At 38.1% G+C, this 15,903-nt stretch overlaps 1 protein-coding gene across 1 annotated transcript in view; it reads left to right on the top strand.

Moving 5' to 3' along the window:
- The window catches only part of LOC126340484 (translation initiation factor IF-2, mitochondrial), an 85,734-nt gene extending 70,742 nt beyond the window's left edge, over positions 1–14,992 (top strand). Inside the window, exons 13-15 of the mRNA XM_050001694.1 lie at positions 2,480–2,644; positions 2,803–2,943; positions 14,635–14,992. Coding sequence (XP_049857651.1) covers positions 2,480–2,644; positions 2,803–2,943; positions 14,635–14,807 — 479 coding nt within the window. The 3' untranslated portion in view covers positions 14,808–14,992. The remainder of the gene's footprint in view (positions 1–2,479; positions 2,645–2,802; positions 2,944–14,634) is intronic.
- The last annotated feature ends 911 nt before the right edge of the window (positions 14,993–15,903 follow it).

The raw sequence follows: 15,903 nt of genomic DNA, 5'->3' as shown, positions 1-15,903 counted from the left end.
CTAGGAGACCTGAGAGATCACAGCTCTTAATGTCCTGTTAAAATTCATTTTATTTATTAAACTAACTTGGTCTAAGCACAAACAAAAATCTTATTTTTTGTGTAATGATTGGGCACAAAACTGGCATTAACGTTATGTTCACCATATTGTAAGTCGTCGTCATTTCCTTGTGCCTGTGTCCCACTTCAACACAGGATTGGCCTCGTTACTATTGATTTGGTGTTGCTAGTGTCAGAGGGTGGCTGGATGCCCTTCCTGTCGCCACCCTGACCCCCCGGTATGGAATTAATGTACCCCAGCTGTCTGTGGCTGGTCTAATCCATGTAATAGTGTGAACATGTTGAGATGTCTGCAAGTCCTGTAACTGAGCTGGGACATTGGGACCAGCCCAGTATTCACCTAGCGGGATGTGGAAAACCGCCTAAAAACCACATCAAGACTGGGTGGCATACCGGCCCTCATCAGTAATCCGCTGGGCAGATTCAATCCGGAGCCAGCACGCCTACCCGAGTCCAGGAAGCAGCGCATTAGCGCTCTCAGCTAACCTGCCGGGTACCATATTGTATGTCATAAATAACTTAAATCAGTACAAGCATTTGTAATGTGAATGTTCATTTGTTAAATCTGTGTTTTTGGACCTTGCAAATAGTCTTAAAAATACTTTTATGAAATGGGATATTCAAAATGACATTTTTTTTTCTTGTTGCTCAGTTCTCATGTAACTTTTATCTGTATGAAATTGACAGTTCTTCATTGTGGCCAGCAAAATGTCATATCACCTAAATTTGATGTGGTTCTATTTGCAGATCGAACTCTTCTAAAAAGGAAAATGCATATAGCCCCCAGTTTATCAAAGCAGCTGGTTTGAAAGAGACACCACTTATCTGTATATAATTGTACATTCCTTAATACTTTACCAAATTATGTGTGCACAGTGATGCAGAAATTGCCAGCACAGAGCGTTAACCACTAACATAAGCCTAAATTTATTATATTAGCTATAAAATAAGAGTAAAGAAGTGTAATTCCCACAGTTTTATGGAGTTTTTGCTTAATATAATACTCACAGTGAAGAAACTCCTGCTGAATTTTGCTATACACCGTGACTGCAGTGCTCCAAGTGGACATCTGAGTATGATATCAAATGAGTGTGAATAGTATCGTTTATATTGATTTGTAATGTAGTTACTACAACAGGGAGCATAAATAGTGCCATTAAAAATTGCCACTAACTAAAAATGACACAACATTTGTCTTTAAAGGTCCCTAAGGATCCTGTGATGCACGAAAGGAGGTATTACAAGACAGTTTATTTATGATTCTTTTGTAAGCTACAGAAACTGGCTGAAGAATATCATTTCATTTAAGACACAAAGAAATGGTTCACAAAGAGAAGCCTCACCTTCTGCAGAAAGGCGACGTGTATCTATTCAACATTTTGGAGTTTTCTTAACTGCATTTACAGTTAAATTAGTGAATTAAGAATGTAGGAAACTTGTATGGAATGCAGTACCTATGTTATTTAATGAACCAAATAAGCCACCACAACTGTAGACGAATGGAAAACCACACAGACATTATGATTGATCAAATGTCAAAAGTAATAAAACTGTTTCCCAGAACAGAAGAGACCAATTCCACAACTGTCACTACATTTGAGCCATAAACACAGAAAGAAAAATAATTACAGTTACAAAAAAATATTCATGCATTAGGGAGTAGACTGAAGTGTAAATCATTAGACACTGTACAAAATTATTGGGTATCAAGGAAAGTGCTTGTCATAATAAGAAAACACAACAGAAATACATGATTCTCATAAATGAAATATGGTTCTACATTTTCTTGGCTTTCAGCAGAGTAAGTTGCTATTATACATATATTCGAAAGTTTTTCTTCAGGAAAAGTTGTAGCTCATGTTACTGAATCATTGAGATTCAGCTGTTTTCACATTATTTCATAGACATTCATGTCTCTTAATAATTTACTAAAGCTTGGAACAAGTAGAAGAATAATTACAAAAACATTAATTTCACAGGTGGCTTTCTTGCCACTAGGGGTGCTAGTGTTGTTCCAACTGTGAGATGATGATAACTTTTCAGCCTTGAGTATCATGATTGTGTATATTAGACTGTGGTTTTTGTCACTTGCCAGACTTCTCTTTATTATTTATTTAACACAAAACATACATACGCCTGTTTACAAGTGTATTAGTGGGATCATTATGTGAATATGCTTGATACATTTGTTTTGAAAACCATATAATATTTTTACTTCATGTAAGTAAGCAGTCCTTTCTATGATATTGTAGGTATTTTTACTAGATCTTAAAACTTAAAATCAACCAAATTTTGGAAAGTATTTGTGAAATTTCATATTACTTGTTTTAAAAGCTGCAGATTGAAGATAAATGATTGTTTTGTCATTTTAATTCACACTTATCATGAACACAAATAACTGTATTTCTAATAAATTACAGCAATTATATATGGCTTTAATGTGAGTACATTAAAGAAGGCACAAGAAATGGCTAACAGCAAGAAGATCTCAATCCGTCATCATAATGTCATTTATAAACTTATTGATGATTTAAAGAAAGAAATTAGTACAAAACTACCAGAAAAAGAGGTTGAACAAACACTCGGTAAGTATAATAAAATTAGTAAGGAAGTCTTAATATAATGTGGGTTGTTGCTGGCTTCCAGATATATGTTCACTTAGATTTTATATGATGGTACAGCAATGAAATTTATTACCCATTTTCAGGTTTGTGTTAAGTCACAATAACAATGTGTGTTCTAGGTGAAGCAAATGTCCTTCAGGAATTTATCATTAACGAGGGCCGGAAGAAGATCCCAGTAGCAGGATGCAGATGCACAAAAGGAATTTTGAAGAAGAATGCATTATATAGGCTTGTCAGAGGAGAAGAAATTTTATATGAAGGTGAGAACAAGAAATGCATTGAGCACATGTGTTTCCTATGTCCTACATGATAATCGGGAGTTGGTACGGTGTTAGGATACTAGACTCGTGTGTAAGGAAGTGCTGTTCAGGTTTCTCATGATTTACCTGAATCGCTTAAGGTTAATACTGGGACAGTTCTTATTAAGATTAACAATTTAACATCATACAATAGTGAGGCACATCTGTACATAAAAGGGAGGCTAATTAATGATTCCAGGATACAGTGTTTTAAGAATAAGTTCAAAAGAGGTGGAATTGGTTAATGTATAAATGGAAAATATGCTAATGTGAAATTAAAAAATTCACTGTATATCATTATAAATTTGTGTCCAGATTTGAAACTACGTTTCCAAAAAGAAAGAAAGAAAGAAAAAGAACTAAGAGCCATAAAATCATTGGGTAACTAGAAGTATTAAAATATCCTGTAAAAGTGAAGGAAATTTTATATAGTTTTTTAGAAACAATAAAGAACTTCTTGTTCTGTAAAACTTGCTGCAATTATGAAAGAGAGTTATGAAAATGTCCTGAAGTTTGAACATAATGACAAAAACAAATGAAGCTGGCAATGTAATTTAAACCATTTGAAATATTTTTCTAATTATAGCTGATTAACTAAAATCAAATATTAAGTTAATGCAATGCACGTCACTAAAATTAATATTATTATAAAGTTCTCAAAAACAAAAGCTTACAGAATGTAGGTGCAATTTTGGACAGAATTTTGAGAACTTGTTCTGTATTAAGAAATCATATTTTAAATTATGTATGCCATGCATACACGATCAGTTTGGATTCCGTAGAAATGCTGGAACACGTGAGGCAATACTGACCCTACGACTTACCTTAGAAGATAGATTAAGGAAAGGCAAACCTATGTTTCTAGCATTTGTAGACATAGAGAAAGCTTTTGACAATGTTGACTGCAATACTCTCTTTCAAATTCTAATGGTGGCAGGGGTAAAATACAGGGAGCGAAAGGCTATTTACAATTTGTACAGATAGCAGATGGCAGTTATAAGAGTCGAGGGGTATGAAAGGGAAGAAGTGGTTGGGAAGGGAGTGAGACAGGGTTGTAGCCTCTCCTAGATGTTATTCAATCTCTATATTGAGCAAGCAGTGAAGGAAACAAAATAAAATTCGGAGTAGGTATTAAAATCCATGGAGAAGAAATAAAAACTTTGAGGTTCGCCGATGACATTGTAATTCTGTCAGAGACAGCAAAGGACTTGGAAGAGCAGTTGAACAGAATGGACAGTGTCTTGAAAGGAGGGCATAAGATGAACATCAACAAACACAAAATGAGGATAATGGAATGTAGTAGAATTAAGTCGGGTGATGCTGAGGGAATTAGATTAGGAAATGAGACACTTAAAGTAGTAAAGGAGTTTTGCTATTTGGGGAGCAAAATAACTGATGATGGTCGAAGTAGAGAGGATATAAAACGTAGACTGACAATGGCAAGGAAAGCATTTCCGAAGAAGAAAAATTTGTTTACATCGAGTATAGATTTAAATGTCAGGAAGTCGTTTCTGAAAGTATTTGTATGGAGTGTAGCCATGTATGGAAGTGAAATGTGGATGATAAATAGTTTGGACAAGAAGAGAATAGAAGCTTTTGAAATGTGGTGCTACAGAAGAATGCTGAAGATTAGGTGGGTAGATCACATAACTAATGAGGAAGGTTTGAATAGGATTGGGAAGAAGAGAAGTTTGTGGCACAACTTGACTAGAAGAAGGGATCGGTTGGTAGGACATGTCCTGAGGCATCAAGGGATCACAAATTTAGCATTGGAGGGTAAAAATCGAAGAGGGAGACCAAGAGATGAATACACTAAGCAGATTCAGAAGGATGTAGGTTGCAGTAGGTACTGGGAGATGAAGAAGCTTGCACGGGATAGAGTAGCATGGAGAGCTGCATCAAACCAGTCTCAGGACATAATAACAAATTGTCTCCAATGGGTGTGACGTCACAGCTTTACGTTAGATTCGTTTGAGCAGTTGTGAGCGAGTTTATTTGCATGTGCAGTTGAGTCTCGTATGAGTAGTACTTTCTCCTGCTTCTGGCTACAGAAGTGTGGCAGTTAGCTGTATAAGCAATAGCAGCAGCAGATGCTATCCGGAAAAATTTTACTGGTGCCAAAGCTGCCAGATTCACCTATGTGCAACAGGCCCAGAACTAGGGGGCCGGGGCAAACCGGGTTATTTGCTCCGAGCGATAGTTTAGTGGGGTGGGTGGGGGTGGGGGGGGGGGGGCAAATTCATATTGAGGAAAATGACCTTGTTTCACAAAGCTCCTAGCACCCAGCACGTTGGTCAATCGATTTTACAAATGATTTTCAACGCATCCCTGTTGGTTTTTGAACATTTTTGAACAAATACTAAGTCGATTTCTGAACGAATCGTAAGTTGATTTTTGAATGTGTGCATAGTGTACGTGATGTCTCTGCCAGGGGAATCCCAGTCGCATCTAGAAATAAACTTTCCTGCAGACAAATGGGGATGGGTCTATACGAGCTGAGCAGAATAAAGCCGAACGGATGAATACCAGTCGCTGTTTATGTGGTTGACTGGGTTTCCAAATGATCATCGTTGATATGACTACTAACGAATTCAATAGATTGAAACTACCCGAGTGGAAAAAAACGACTAACAGGAATAACAGGCAACAAAGATTGCGTATTGTCTCCTCTGTGTATCCAAGAAAATGAAATTTTGACAGAAATTTTTTGGCCAGACAGCTACACTGCTAAGGACCAGTTATACAGTCCCCGCCTAGGAGCCGCTAAAGTTCTATTCTGGGAGTAGCATGGAAAACGCGTTGTACGAACACGTAATAACGCCCAACTGGATAACTAAACCGGTGACGAAATTAACTGGAGAATAAGTTTTGACACTGTAGGAATAGTTACATAATTAGTGATAAGATTGTTTGTTAGAACGAGGAAGGAGAAGAAACGGGGACTCATACAAATTACGGGAGAATATGACTGTTCGAAATTTATTTAAAAATTTAGTACTACTACTTTTCGATCTCATGCTTCAGAAGCTAGAGTGTATGAATGAAATGTGAAACTACTTCCTAACACAAAACTTTGCTTGTAGGAGGCCTAACAGGCATTTGATATTGGTACTTCATGAATTATGTTCCTTCGTGTTATAAAAATGACCATTTGTGCCAAAACAGTCTCGTTTATTTGGTTAGTGTAACAACTGCTGCAATACTGGGCAGGCCTATTTCGTTTTATATAGCAGTGACAAAGTACACGTAATCAAATCGAGAAAATCACTCCAGTCTTGGGTACAATTTGTGTTAACAGCTTTTCTAGTATTAGACAGCGACATTTCGTTTTTTCATGTAGCAAAATGTTGACGAACTTTGATGAGATAGTAGATTCTTTCCCAGAAAGGAAAGTAAGCTGTGGCAAGATTAGAAAGAAAAGAAGCTGGGACTTAACAATTGAAGAAAAGTGTACTGTCTTACTTGTCTCGTGTCTTTACTCGTTTTATGTATCCTATATTTAATTCTATGTCACACAAATCAGCAAGCTAATAGCCAGTAAAGACTGCAAATTTTCTGAAGAGTTCTTGTTCTGCCGGTTACAAATAATTCCAAGCAGTATTAATTCCGAGATTTTTTTAAAGAGGAGCAGGATGTCAAACCGGCCAACTGGGAGCAGGAGAGGCACCACCAAACTTTTAATTTCCACTGGTGTGAATATAGTTTGATGCCACCCATTCCATTACAAAACATTACATCTTTGAATTCCACACAGCGAAATACAAGAGACTTGCGATGGAATAATGCTGTTTGGAGAGGTGTGGCACTGCGATTTGCCACACTTAAGACCAAATAACATGTCTTACATTCCCTCGAATATATATGTATCAGACTCTTCAGAAATATGTGTGCTACAAAATGAAGATATTTTTGAAAAGTCAATTTTTAAATTTTTGGCATCCTACCTCAAATGCTCAAGGGAGGGGGGAGCGCCACTATCTAATATCGCCCCGGTTCGGAAATATCTTAGGTCCGGACCTGATTCACAGAGCAGTCTGAGTTATAGTGGGAGGTGGTAGTCTCCACGTGACCCGTGTTTACCTTAAGTGATTTTGCTGTTTCCTCTTCGTTTATTGCTCTCACTTCAAATGAAACCAAACGGATTTCTGTGGCCAGGAGCTATCAAGTGAATTAAAATGCATTCACATAATTACGGAAGGCTAAAATATGTAATTAGTTTCAGATTTTATTTTGTTTCTGCCTTTCTGACTGTCAAGCGTTAATTGCCTTGCAGAACAATGAAGTTAATTTTGTTTGTTTGTTAAAGAAATTTTACTTTTACTAATATTTTCTGCTGAGGCAGTCAATTTATTTGAAACTAAGTGTTTAATTCCACACTATTGGCTAGTTTCAACTGTTCGCTGCATTTCAAGTTCACGTTTTCATCTTCTAGCACGTATGGCATTATGCCTTAATAAAGAACCAAACATTAGACAATATAGTACAGGTACTCCAAGAAAATTTACATCTGAATCTGGACATACGAATGTGCACTTTCAGCCGAATGATGCATTTTAGTATAGTTCGCAAAATTCCCATGCTCTTCGAGTGTCCTCTAATGTCTTGTTTATTTTATGACATAAATGTAAGATCTTTTAATGTTTTATACGTACGAACATACGGGCTTCCTGCGTGATCGTAGCTGCGCAAGCGCTGCGACACCTGTTATTTGGCGCGCTCTGGCAACTGCTGAAACGAATCTATTTCTAACAGGTCACAGGAAAATATTGCGAATGGTTGTTTGGAAAGCGTTACTTTCAAAGTAAATTTCCTTTTACGCAAGATGAACTCTGTGTGCGCGAATGTCCGATGAATTTCTTAAATCACAGAGTATTTGACTCTCATTGAAAAATCAAGTCTTTGAGGGCAACCAATTAGAATATTTTCGAGCCCAGAAGATCAGACATTTATGTTGTTGTTAAAAAATTTACTGGCACATTTTTGTGATGTATCCTTAAAGTGTAACACGCTCAAAAATGATCCTTGTGTGTGTTAAAGCTTAGCTTCTCTTGCAGCTTATTAATCTTAGTGACCAATATTAAACGTAAAAGCTTTTCTTTTCTTGTAGCAACGCTATGTATATACGTATATTAATTTAAACCATTACTTTTTCATATTTGTGTGTTCGCACTACTTTGGAGTGATGTTGCTATTGGCTGACTACATGAAGTGTCCTATGATCTGAATATCTGCTGTCATTGGCCGGCGAGATCGCTTGACATGAGCTACAGCTGGTTTACAAAAGCAGATCACAATCTCGATTTCAATCCTTCGGAAAGTAACATGCGGTGTTTGGTGGAAATCGAATTTATACTTTTGTACTATGAAAATATGCAGTGTACGTGTTGCTGCACATCAGGCATCTTTCCAAAATGTGTTTTTCCCCCGAGTTTCATTTTCTAAAGTGTCGGGAAATTCTATGCTGGCGTATAAAAGCACAATCATTTAAAGGATTGATAAGTTTACTGTTTCGAGGAAAAGTATACTGTTACTTAACACGGAAAAAATGTATTTTCATCCAGGAAAAAGTGTATTTTTAACCGGGAAATTCGGAAATTTTTTTTCGTCGTCCACGTATACATCCTGATGCATGCACCACACGTACAGGGAATTTTTTCACAGATTATGCCTTGTAAATCTCTTTTTAGAATAGGTGACAAGAAAAATGAAAGTAATTATCATTGATCCTTATTTTGACATCCTTCTCTAAATTACTCAAGAAAGTAATGAATTCAAGGGTATTATCAAACTTAAATAGATACAATTTACATAGTAAAGCATAGTTTGGGTTCCAGAAGGAATGCTTAATTGAGAATGCCATTTACACATTCAGTCACCAGCTATCACAAGACTTAAATAACAAAATATCACAAGGTGATATTGTTTGTGACCTGTCTAACATATTTGCATAGGTTATAACACTCATTTAGAGAACCTTAAGTTCTGTGGAGTTAATAGTGTTCCTATCGACTGGATAGAATGATATTTAACAAGAATAATACTAAAAATGGTGGTGAGTAGTTTCTGAAGTGGAAAAAAGTTAGTCTCTGGGAAGAAATTTGAATGAAGTCTCTCAGGCTTCAATTTTTGTTCTTGTTATGTACTTTAAGTAAGTGAATAACCTTTCACTTGCCACTCATGTAGTAGAATCTTCCTTATTTTTTGGAAAATAGAGTTTAGTCAGTTCAGTATAAGAAATGTAACACCACTGGCAATTAGCAAACATTTGTAAGAGCTAAGTATTATTTACAGAGAGGTCCAGAAAAGTGTAGACACTCTTTGAGAGCCACTATTAACAGAATGGAATGACACACCGTTACAATTCTTGCAAGGGGGAATGTTACTTTACATGTTTCAAGTGACTCCCATTAACAGCCAAATGAAATTGATGCCGCTGAACTGTTCACCCAACTATGGCTGTCAGTGTTGCTGGTGTGATAGCAGCGCAGGACACCTCATTCAGTATAGCTGGGTTCTGTTGATAAACTCCATTTTTCAAGGTCCCCCACAGGTTGAAATTGAGAGGTGCAAGGTCTGGAGACAGTAGTGCGTACACGAGAGCTCCTCTTCAATGTATCCATCGTCCAGGTAGTTTTCACTCGAGTAGGCTCTGACACCTCTGTGGTAGTGAGGCGGAGTGCCATCTTATTATAGGTAAAAGTCTTTAATTTTTGAATATGTCTTGGATGGCAGGTAAAATCGATGTTTGCAGTGGATAGCAGATGAAATCAATGATTGCAGCATATGAAGATACACCTCACCTGTTACAGAACCTTCAAAGAAGAATGCGTCAATCAAACATCACGATGACAAATGACACCACACATTAACATCCGGTAGCTTAACATTTTTGGCCATGTGAATGTGAGGATTTTCAGGAGCCCAGTACACACAGTTGTGGTGGTTTACAATACTGTTCAGTTTGAATTGCACCTCATCAGACCATATAAACATCCCTGCAAACCATTCATCCTCATGAAGCATGCCTTCAGACTACTAGCGGTACTCATTCGTATGCGCAGTGAAATTGGAAATACACTTTCCACTTTGCAGTCTTAGTCATACGCTTTGTTGGCTTAGCCCACTTTCGCTTGTAGTCTGCTTGACAGATTTATGAGGTGTCCTTGTAAAATGTTGTAACACAGCAGCACTGGAAGCTGGACCTGTTGATGTTTTTCAGCAGCCAGATCTTTCCTTATGCACACCCTGAACAGTATTGTCAGCTTCAAATTTATCGCTAATATGATAAATTGTTGTAAATGTTGTCACTCTTTTCTGTATACACTACACCATTGCTGTTGTACCTTCGTCATGTTTTCATACTTCCAGTACCACTTCAGTATGGTCTTGGCAAATGACAATCTTACTTCATTCATTGATGCACTGTTGTCTGCTGGAAAATGTGCACCAAGATCTTTTGAGAAAACAATGGACTTCCGTACTGCACAAAATTGCCACAATATGTCATTTTGTTCCAAAGATATTACTTCCAAAGAGTGTCTAAACTTTTCTGGACCCCTCTGAAGTATGCTCAGATATTTTTGGTGGACATGTTAATGAAAATTTGAGATGGAAGAAACATGTAATTGAGCTTCTCAAACATCTGTAGCTCAACAATTTTTGCCCTTCACAAAATTACTATCTTTGGAAACAAACAAATCGATAGATTAATAAATATTGCATATGTCCAAACAGTAAAGTTTTGGTTTTAAAGTGTAATTTTACATGCCCATTTGTCAGTTGTTGTTGTTGTTGTTGTTGTTGTTGTGGTTTCAGTCCTGAGACTGGTTTGATGCAGCTCTCCATGCTACTCTATCCTGTGCAAGCTTCTTCATCTCCCAGTACCTACTGCAACCCACATCCTTCTGAATCTGCTTAGTGTATTCATCTCTTGGTCTCCCTCTGTGATTTTTACCCTCCACACTGCCCTCCAATACTAAACTGGTGAGCCCTTGATGCCTCAGAACATGTCCTACCAACCGATCCCTTCTTCTGGTCAAGTTGTGCCACAAACTTCTCTTCTACCCAATCCTATTCAACACTTCCTCATTAGTTATGTGATCTACTCATCTAATCTTCAGCATTCTTCTATAGCACCACATTTCGAAAGCTTCTATTCTCTTCTTGTACAAAAGATTTATCGTCCATGTTTCACTTCCATACGTGGCTACACTCCATACAAATACTTTCAGAAAAGACTTCCTGACACTTAAATCTATACTCCATGTTAACAAATTTCTCTTCTTCAGAAATGCTTTCCTTGCCATTGCCAGTCTACATTTTATATCCTCTCTACTTTGACCATCATCAGTTATTTTGCTCCCCAAATAGCAAAACTCCTTTACTACTTTAAGTGTCTCATTTCCTGATCTAATTCCCTCAGCATCACCCGACTTAATTCGACTACATTCCATTATCCTCGTTTTGCTTTTGTTGATGTTCATCTTATATCCTCCTTTCAAGACACTGTCCATTCCATTCAACTGCTCTTCCAAGTCCTTTGCTGTCTCTGACAGAATTACAATGTCATCGGCGAACCTCAAAGTTTTTATTTCTTCTCAATGGATTTTAATACCTACTCCAAATTTTTCTTTTGTTTCCTTTACTGCTTGCTCAATATACAGAATAACATTGGGGAGAGACTAGAGCCCTGTCTCACTCCCTTTCCAACCACTGCTTCCCTTTCATGCCCCTCGACTCTTATAACTACCATCTGGTTTCTGTACAAATTGTAAATACAGGGTGCGTTCCGAAAGTAATGCAATTATTTTTTTTTTTAAGTAATTTATTGAACAGATTTGCACAAACACTTAAAATTCTTCAAAGTACTGTCCTTGGGCCTCTACACATTTTTTCCAGCGACTCTGCCATGACCGGTACGCGCCCTGGAAGGCGTCTTCTGGGACCTCTCGCAAGGTCTTCATCACGGCGGATTGGATCTCGTCTATGGACGAAAAACGGGTTCCTTTCAGGGCTGACTTAATCCTAGGAAACAAAAAGAAGTCAGCTGGGGCGAGGTCAGGACTATAGGGGGGGGGGGGGGGGGGCAGCGTTGGCACCTGGTGTTTGGCCAGGAACTCGCGGACTCGTAGCGCGTTGTGGCAAGGCGCGTTGTCGTGATGGAGTTGCCAGGTAGCGGAGATGTCCTTTCTCGTCCTGACGACCCTTTTGCAGAGTCTTTCCAGCACATCCACGTAGTAGGCAGCGTTAACTGTCTGTCCTTGAGGAACAAACTCCTTATGGACCACTCCTTTGCTGTCGAAAAAGACAATGAGCATTGTTTTCACTTTTGATTTGCTCATTCTTGCCTTTTTGGGCTTAAAGGCCTTTAACCACCTCGAAACTTGTGAGTAGGACAGAGCAGAGTCCCCGTAAGCCTCACGAATCATTTTGTTAGTCTCCTCAAAAGATTTGTTCAGTTTAGCACAAAACTTAATCGCGTAACTTTGCTCGATCCCATTTTTTCCGTGACACGGTCGGCGCGCTGAGGTTTACAATAACAGACGTCCTGCCGCTTCCACAGCTCGGAGAGCACTGAAACCGGTTTCGCGGCAAAACTTAGCGTCCCCCCCACCTACTCCATGTGGCCCGCTCCCACTGCAACTACTAGGAGCGGCGCGGGAAATTCAATTGCATTACTTTCGGAATGTACCCTGTAGCCTTTCGCTCCCTGTAATTTACCCCTACCACCTTTAGAATTTGAAAGATAGTATTCCAACATTGTCAAAAGCTTTTTCTAAGTCTACAAATGCTAGAAACATAGGTTTGCCTGTCCTTAATCTTTCTTCTAAGATAAGTCATAAGGTCAGTATTGCCTCACGTGTTCAAGTATTTGTACGGAATCCAAACTGATCTTCCCATTTGATAGTGTGGTCCCAAATTAATCTGGTGTTATATTTGGTTCGTCATTATGAATTGCCAGGGATAGTAAAACAGGAGTAAGCTCTCATGGTCTAGTGGCTAGCATTGCTGCATCTGCATCACAAGGTCCTGCGTTTGATTCCCAACCGGGTTGGGTGTTTGTGTTTTCCTCATCATTTCATCATCGGCATTTTTGACAGTGGCTAGGTTAGACTGTGTGAAAAAATTGGACTATGTGAAAAAATTGGACTGTGTGAAAAAATTGGACTGTGTGAAAAAATTGGACTGTGTGAAAAAATTGGACTGTGTCAAAAAATTGGACTGTGTCAAAATTGGGACTTCGTATGGGTGCTGATGACCGTGCAGTGGAGTGCTCCACAAACCACACATTGTCAATAAAACAGGAAAAATAACTGGTTCACCAGCAGTGACTGAGTAATACTGCGACATGGTAGTAGCAGACACCATGGGAGAGGGCATCACCCAAATCACTTCTTGTGTACTAGTTTTTTTTTCCAGATTTACTATTCATATAAGTACTGATACACCAAATATCATACTACATTAATTTGAGGCTGCCATATCCAGTGGGAATGAAAAACTACACCTAAAAAAAATAATTTTCTTTGCAATGGCAAATAAACAAATGCTTTCTGATGAGATTGGTTGGCATGTCATGTAACATGTGATTAACAGTATTTGTTTGGACTGACTCTGTCTACAAACTGCAAAAATGAAATGACAAATATTTTCTGAAACACCAGAGAAAATGCTCCATAAACAGTTTCATCATGAGAGATGAATTCAAGTTTATATATTTATGAACATCACAAAATGGTATAAAACATGTCAATGAAGTAAACTTCATGTTACCACATGTTAGCGAGATTCAATAACTAAGGAAAATTCATCTCAATAAAAAAAAAATTTACAACTTCTCAGACACTAACAGTGTTACATCTGGAGTACACAGGGAATAAACATAGTGGGACATTAAGATTAGGCCACTGATAATCCCTTACAACCCAGATTAAGCAGCTGGTGTAGTTGGCTGATATGTATGTCTCAAGATAGGCCCCATTGCTGTGGCTTCTGACTGGGCTGTGATTGATGGATTGCTGAAAGCCAGTGCATGAATTGGCCCAGAACTCTAGCGGAGTGAACTGACAACGCCACCCTATGTAGCTGGGGTGTGGAGGAATTTATGCTGAACTAGTTCCACATACATGACATGGCGAAGAAAATAGGTCCCTGGTATGGAGGACTTCTGGTGCCACTTGTCCTGCTGTCTGTCGGCCTTGTGATTGACACAGTCCAGGGAGGCGATGCCTTGTACATGTCCAAACCCATGATGCTTCGTTGTTTTGAAGGGTTGTCAATCCCTTTAAGGATACAGCAAGTACTTGGCAATATGTACCCTGTAAATTGACTTGTTCCACATCAGTTTAATAGAAATTATGCAGATGGTGTAGGAATAATTTAACTAAATATGAAAAAGACACAATTGATGTTTTTCCATCTTTGATCATTGTCAGCTTGTGCTTGCTTTCATTGCTTTAATTTCTTCCTGCATATCACTCATCTTCAGACAAACTCTTATTAAAGTATTTTACTAACAGTTTCCTTCTGCAAAGTGAATTTTATAGGCAGGATAATAGTTAACCCAACATAAGTTAGTGTTAAAAGATGCAACAACATTACTTGTCGAAACAAATGAAAAATTGATCATTGTTCTTCTGTGGTTTGTTGCAGGTTCACTAGAATCTATGAGACATGTAAAAAATGAGGTAGATAGTATCAAAAAAGATGTAGAATGTGGACTACGTCTTTCTGATCCAAGTATTCGCTTTCAGCCAGGTGATAATTTAGTGTGTTATGAGGTTATCAAGGAACCTCAAGAAACAGATTGGGACCCTGGATTTTGATTATTCTAATTTATATGCTACACTGTGTATAATTTCTTGTAGATAAAAAAAAATTGTCATTATTCAGATTTATTTATTTCTGGCTGGCATGTATACCTACTGATACATTTTAATATTCTGTTAATCGATACTAACTAAATAATTTAAATAAAATAGAAACTTTCACATGGGAAAAATATATTAAAAACAAAGATTCCAAGACTTACCAAGTGGGAAAGCGCCGGTAGATAGGCACGATGAATAAAACACACAAACACACACACAGAATTTTGAGCTTTCGCAACCGGCGGCTGCTTCGGCAGGAAAGAGGGAAGGAAAAGGAAAGATGAAAGGATGTGGGTTTTAAGGGAGAGGGTAAGGAGTCATTCCAATCTCGGGAGCGGAAGGACTTACCTTAGGGGGAAAAAAGGATAGATATGTACTCGCGCACACACACACACACACACACACACACACACACACACACACACACACACACACACACATTGATATTTCTGCTTGTGTCTGTGTATGTATGGATGGATATGTGTGTGTGTGTGTGCGCGCGCGAGTATATACCTGTCCTTTTTTTCCCCTAAGGTAAGTCTTTCCGCTCCCGGGATTGGAATGACTCCTTACCCTCTCCCTTAAAACCCACATCCTTTCATCTTTCCTTTTCCTTCCCTCTTTCCTGATTAAGCAGCCGCCGGTTGCGAAAGCTCGCAATTCTGTGTGTGTGTTTGTGTGTTTTATTCATTGTGCCTATCTACCAGCACTTTCCCGCTTGGTAAGTCTTGGAATCTTTGTTTTTAATATAACTAAATAATTTTGTTTATTGAATCCCATTTGAGTGTCGCATTATTGTCTATCAAAACCCAAATAATTTAGGTGGTTTTATATTAAGCTCTAACATTGTTCCTTGTTTGTTTTTCCTGTATTTGATACATTGAGTGAATCTTTGAGTCATTCTTCTACCAACAAGTGAAGGGTAGCAGCACTAGCTTGTATTTAATGCTTTATTAATGTTGAGAAGTGTATCATATCAAAGAAAATTGAGAAGTAGCTCAGTAGAAAAAGCATGACAACTAAAGAAATTGCTATCAGTGTGACACTGTGC

The sequence above is a fragment of the Schistocerca gregaria genome, chromosome 1 (assembly GCF_023897955.1).
Source record: "Schistocerca gregaria isolate iqSchGreg1 chromosome 1, iqSchGreg1.2, whole genome shotgun sequence".
In the NCBI taxonomy this organism is placed as follows: Eukaryota; Metazoa; Arthropoda; class Insecta; order Orthoptera; family Acrididae; genus Schistocerca; species Schistocerca gregaria.
Note: the sequence above shows the minus strand (reverse complement) of the source record. Positions and strands in the feature narration are given on the sequence as shown.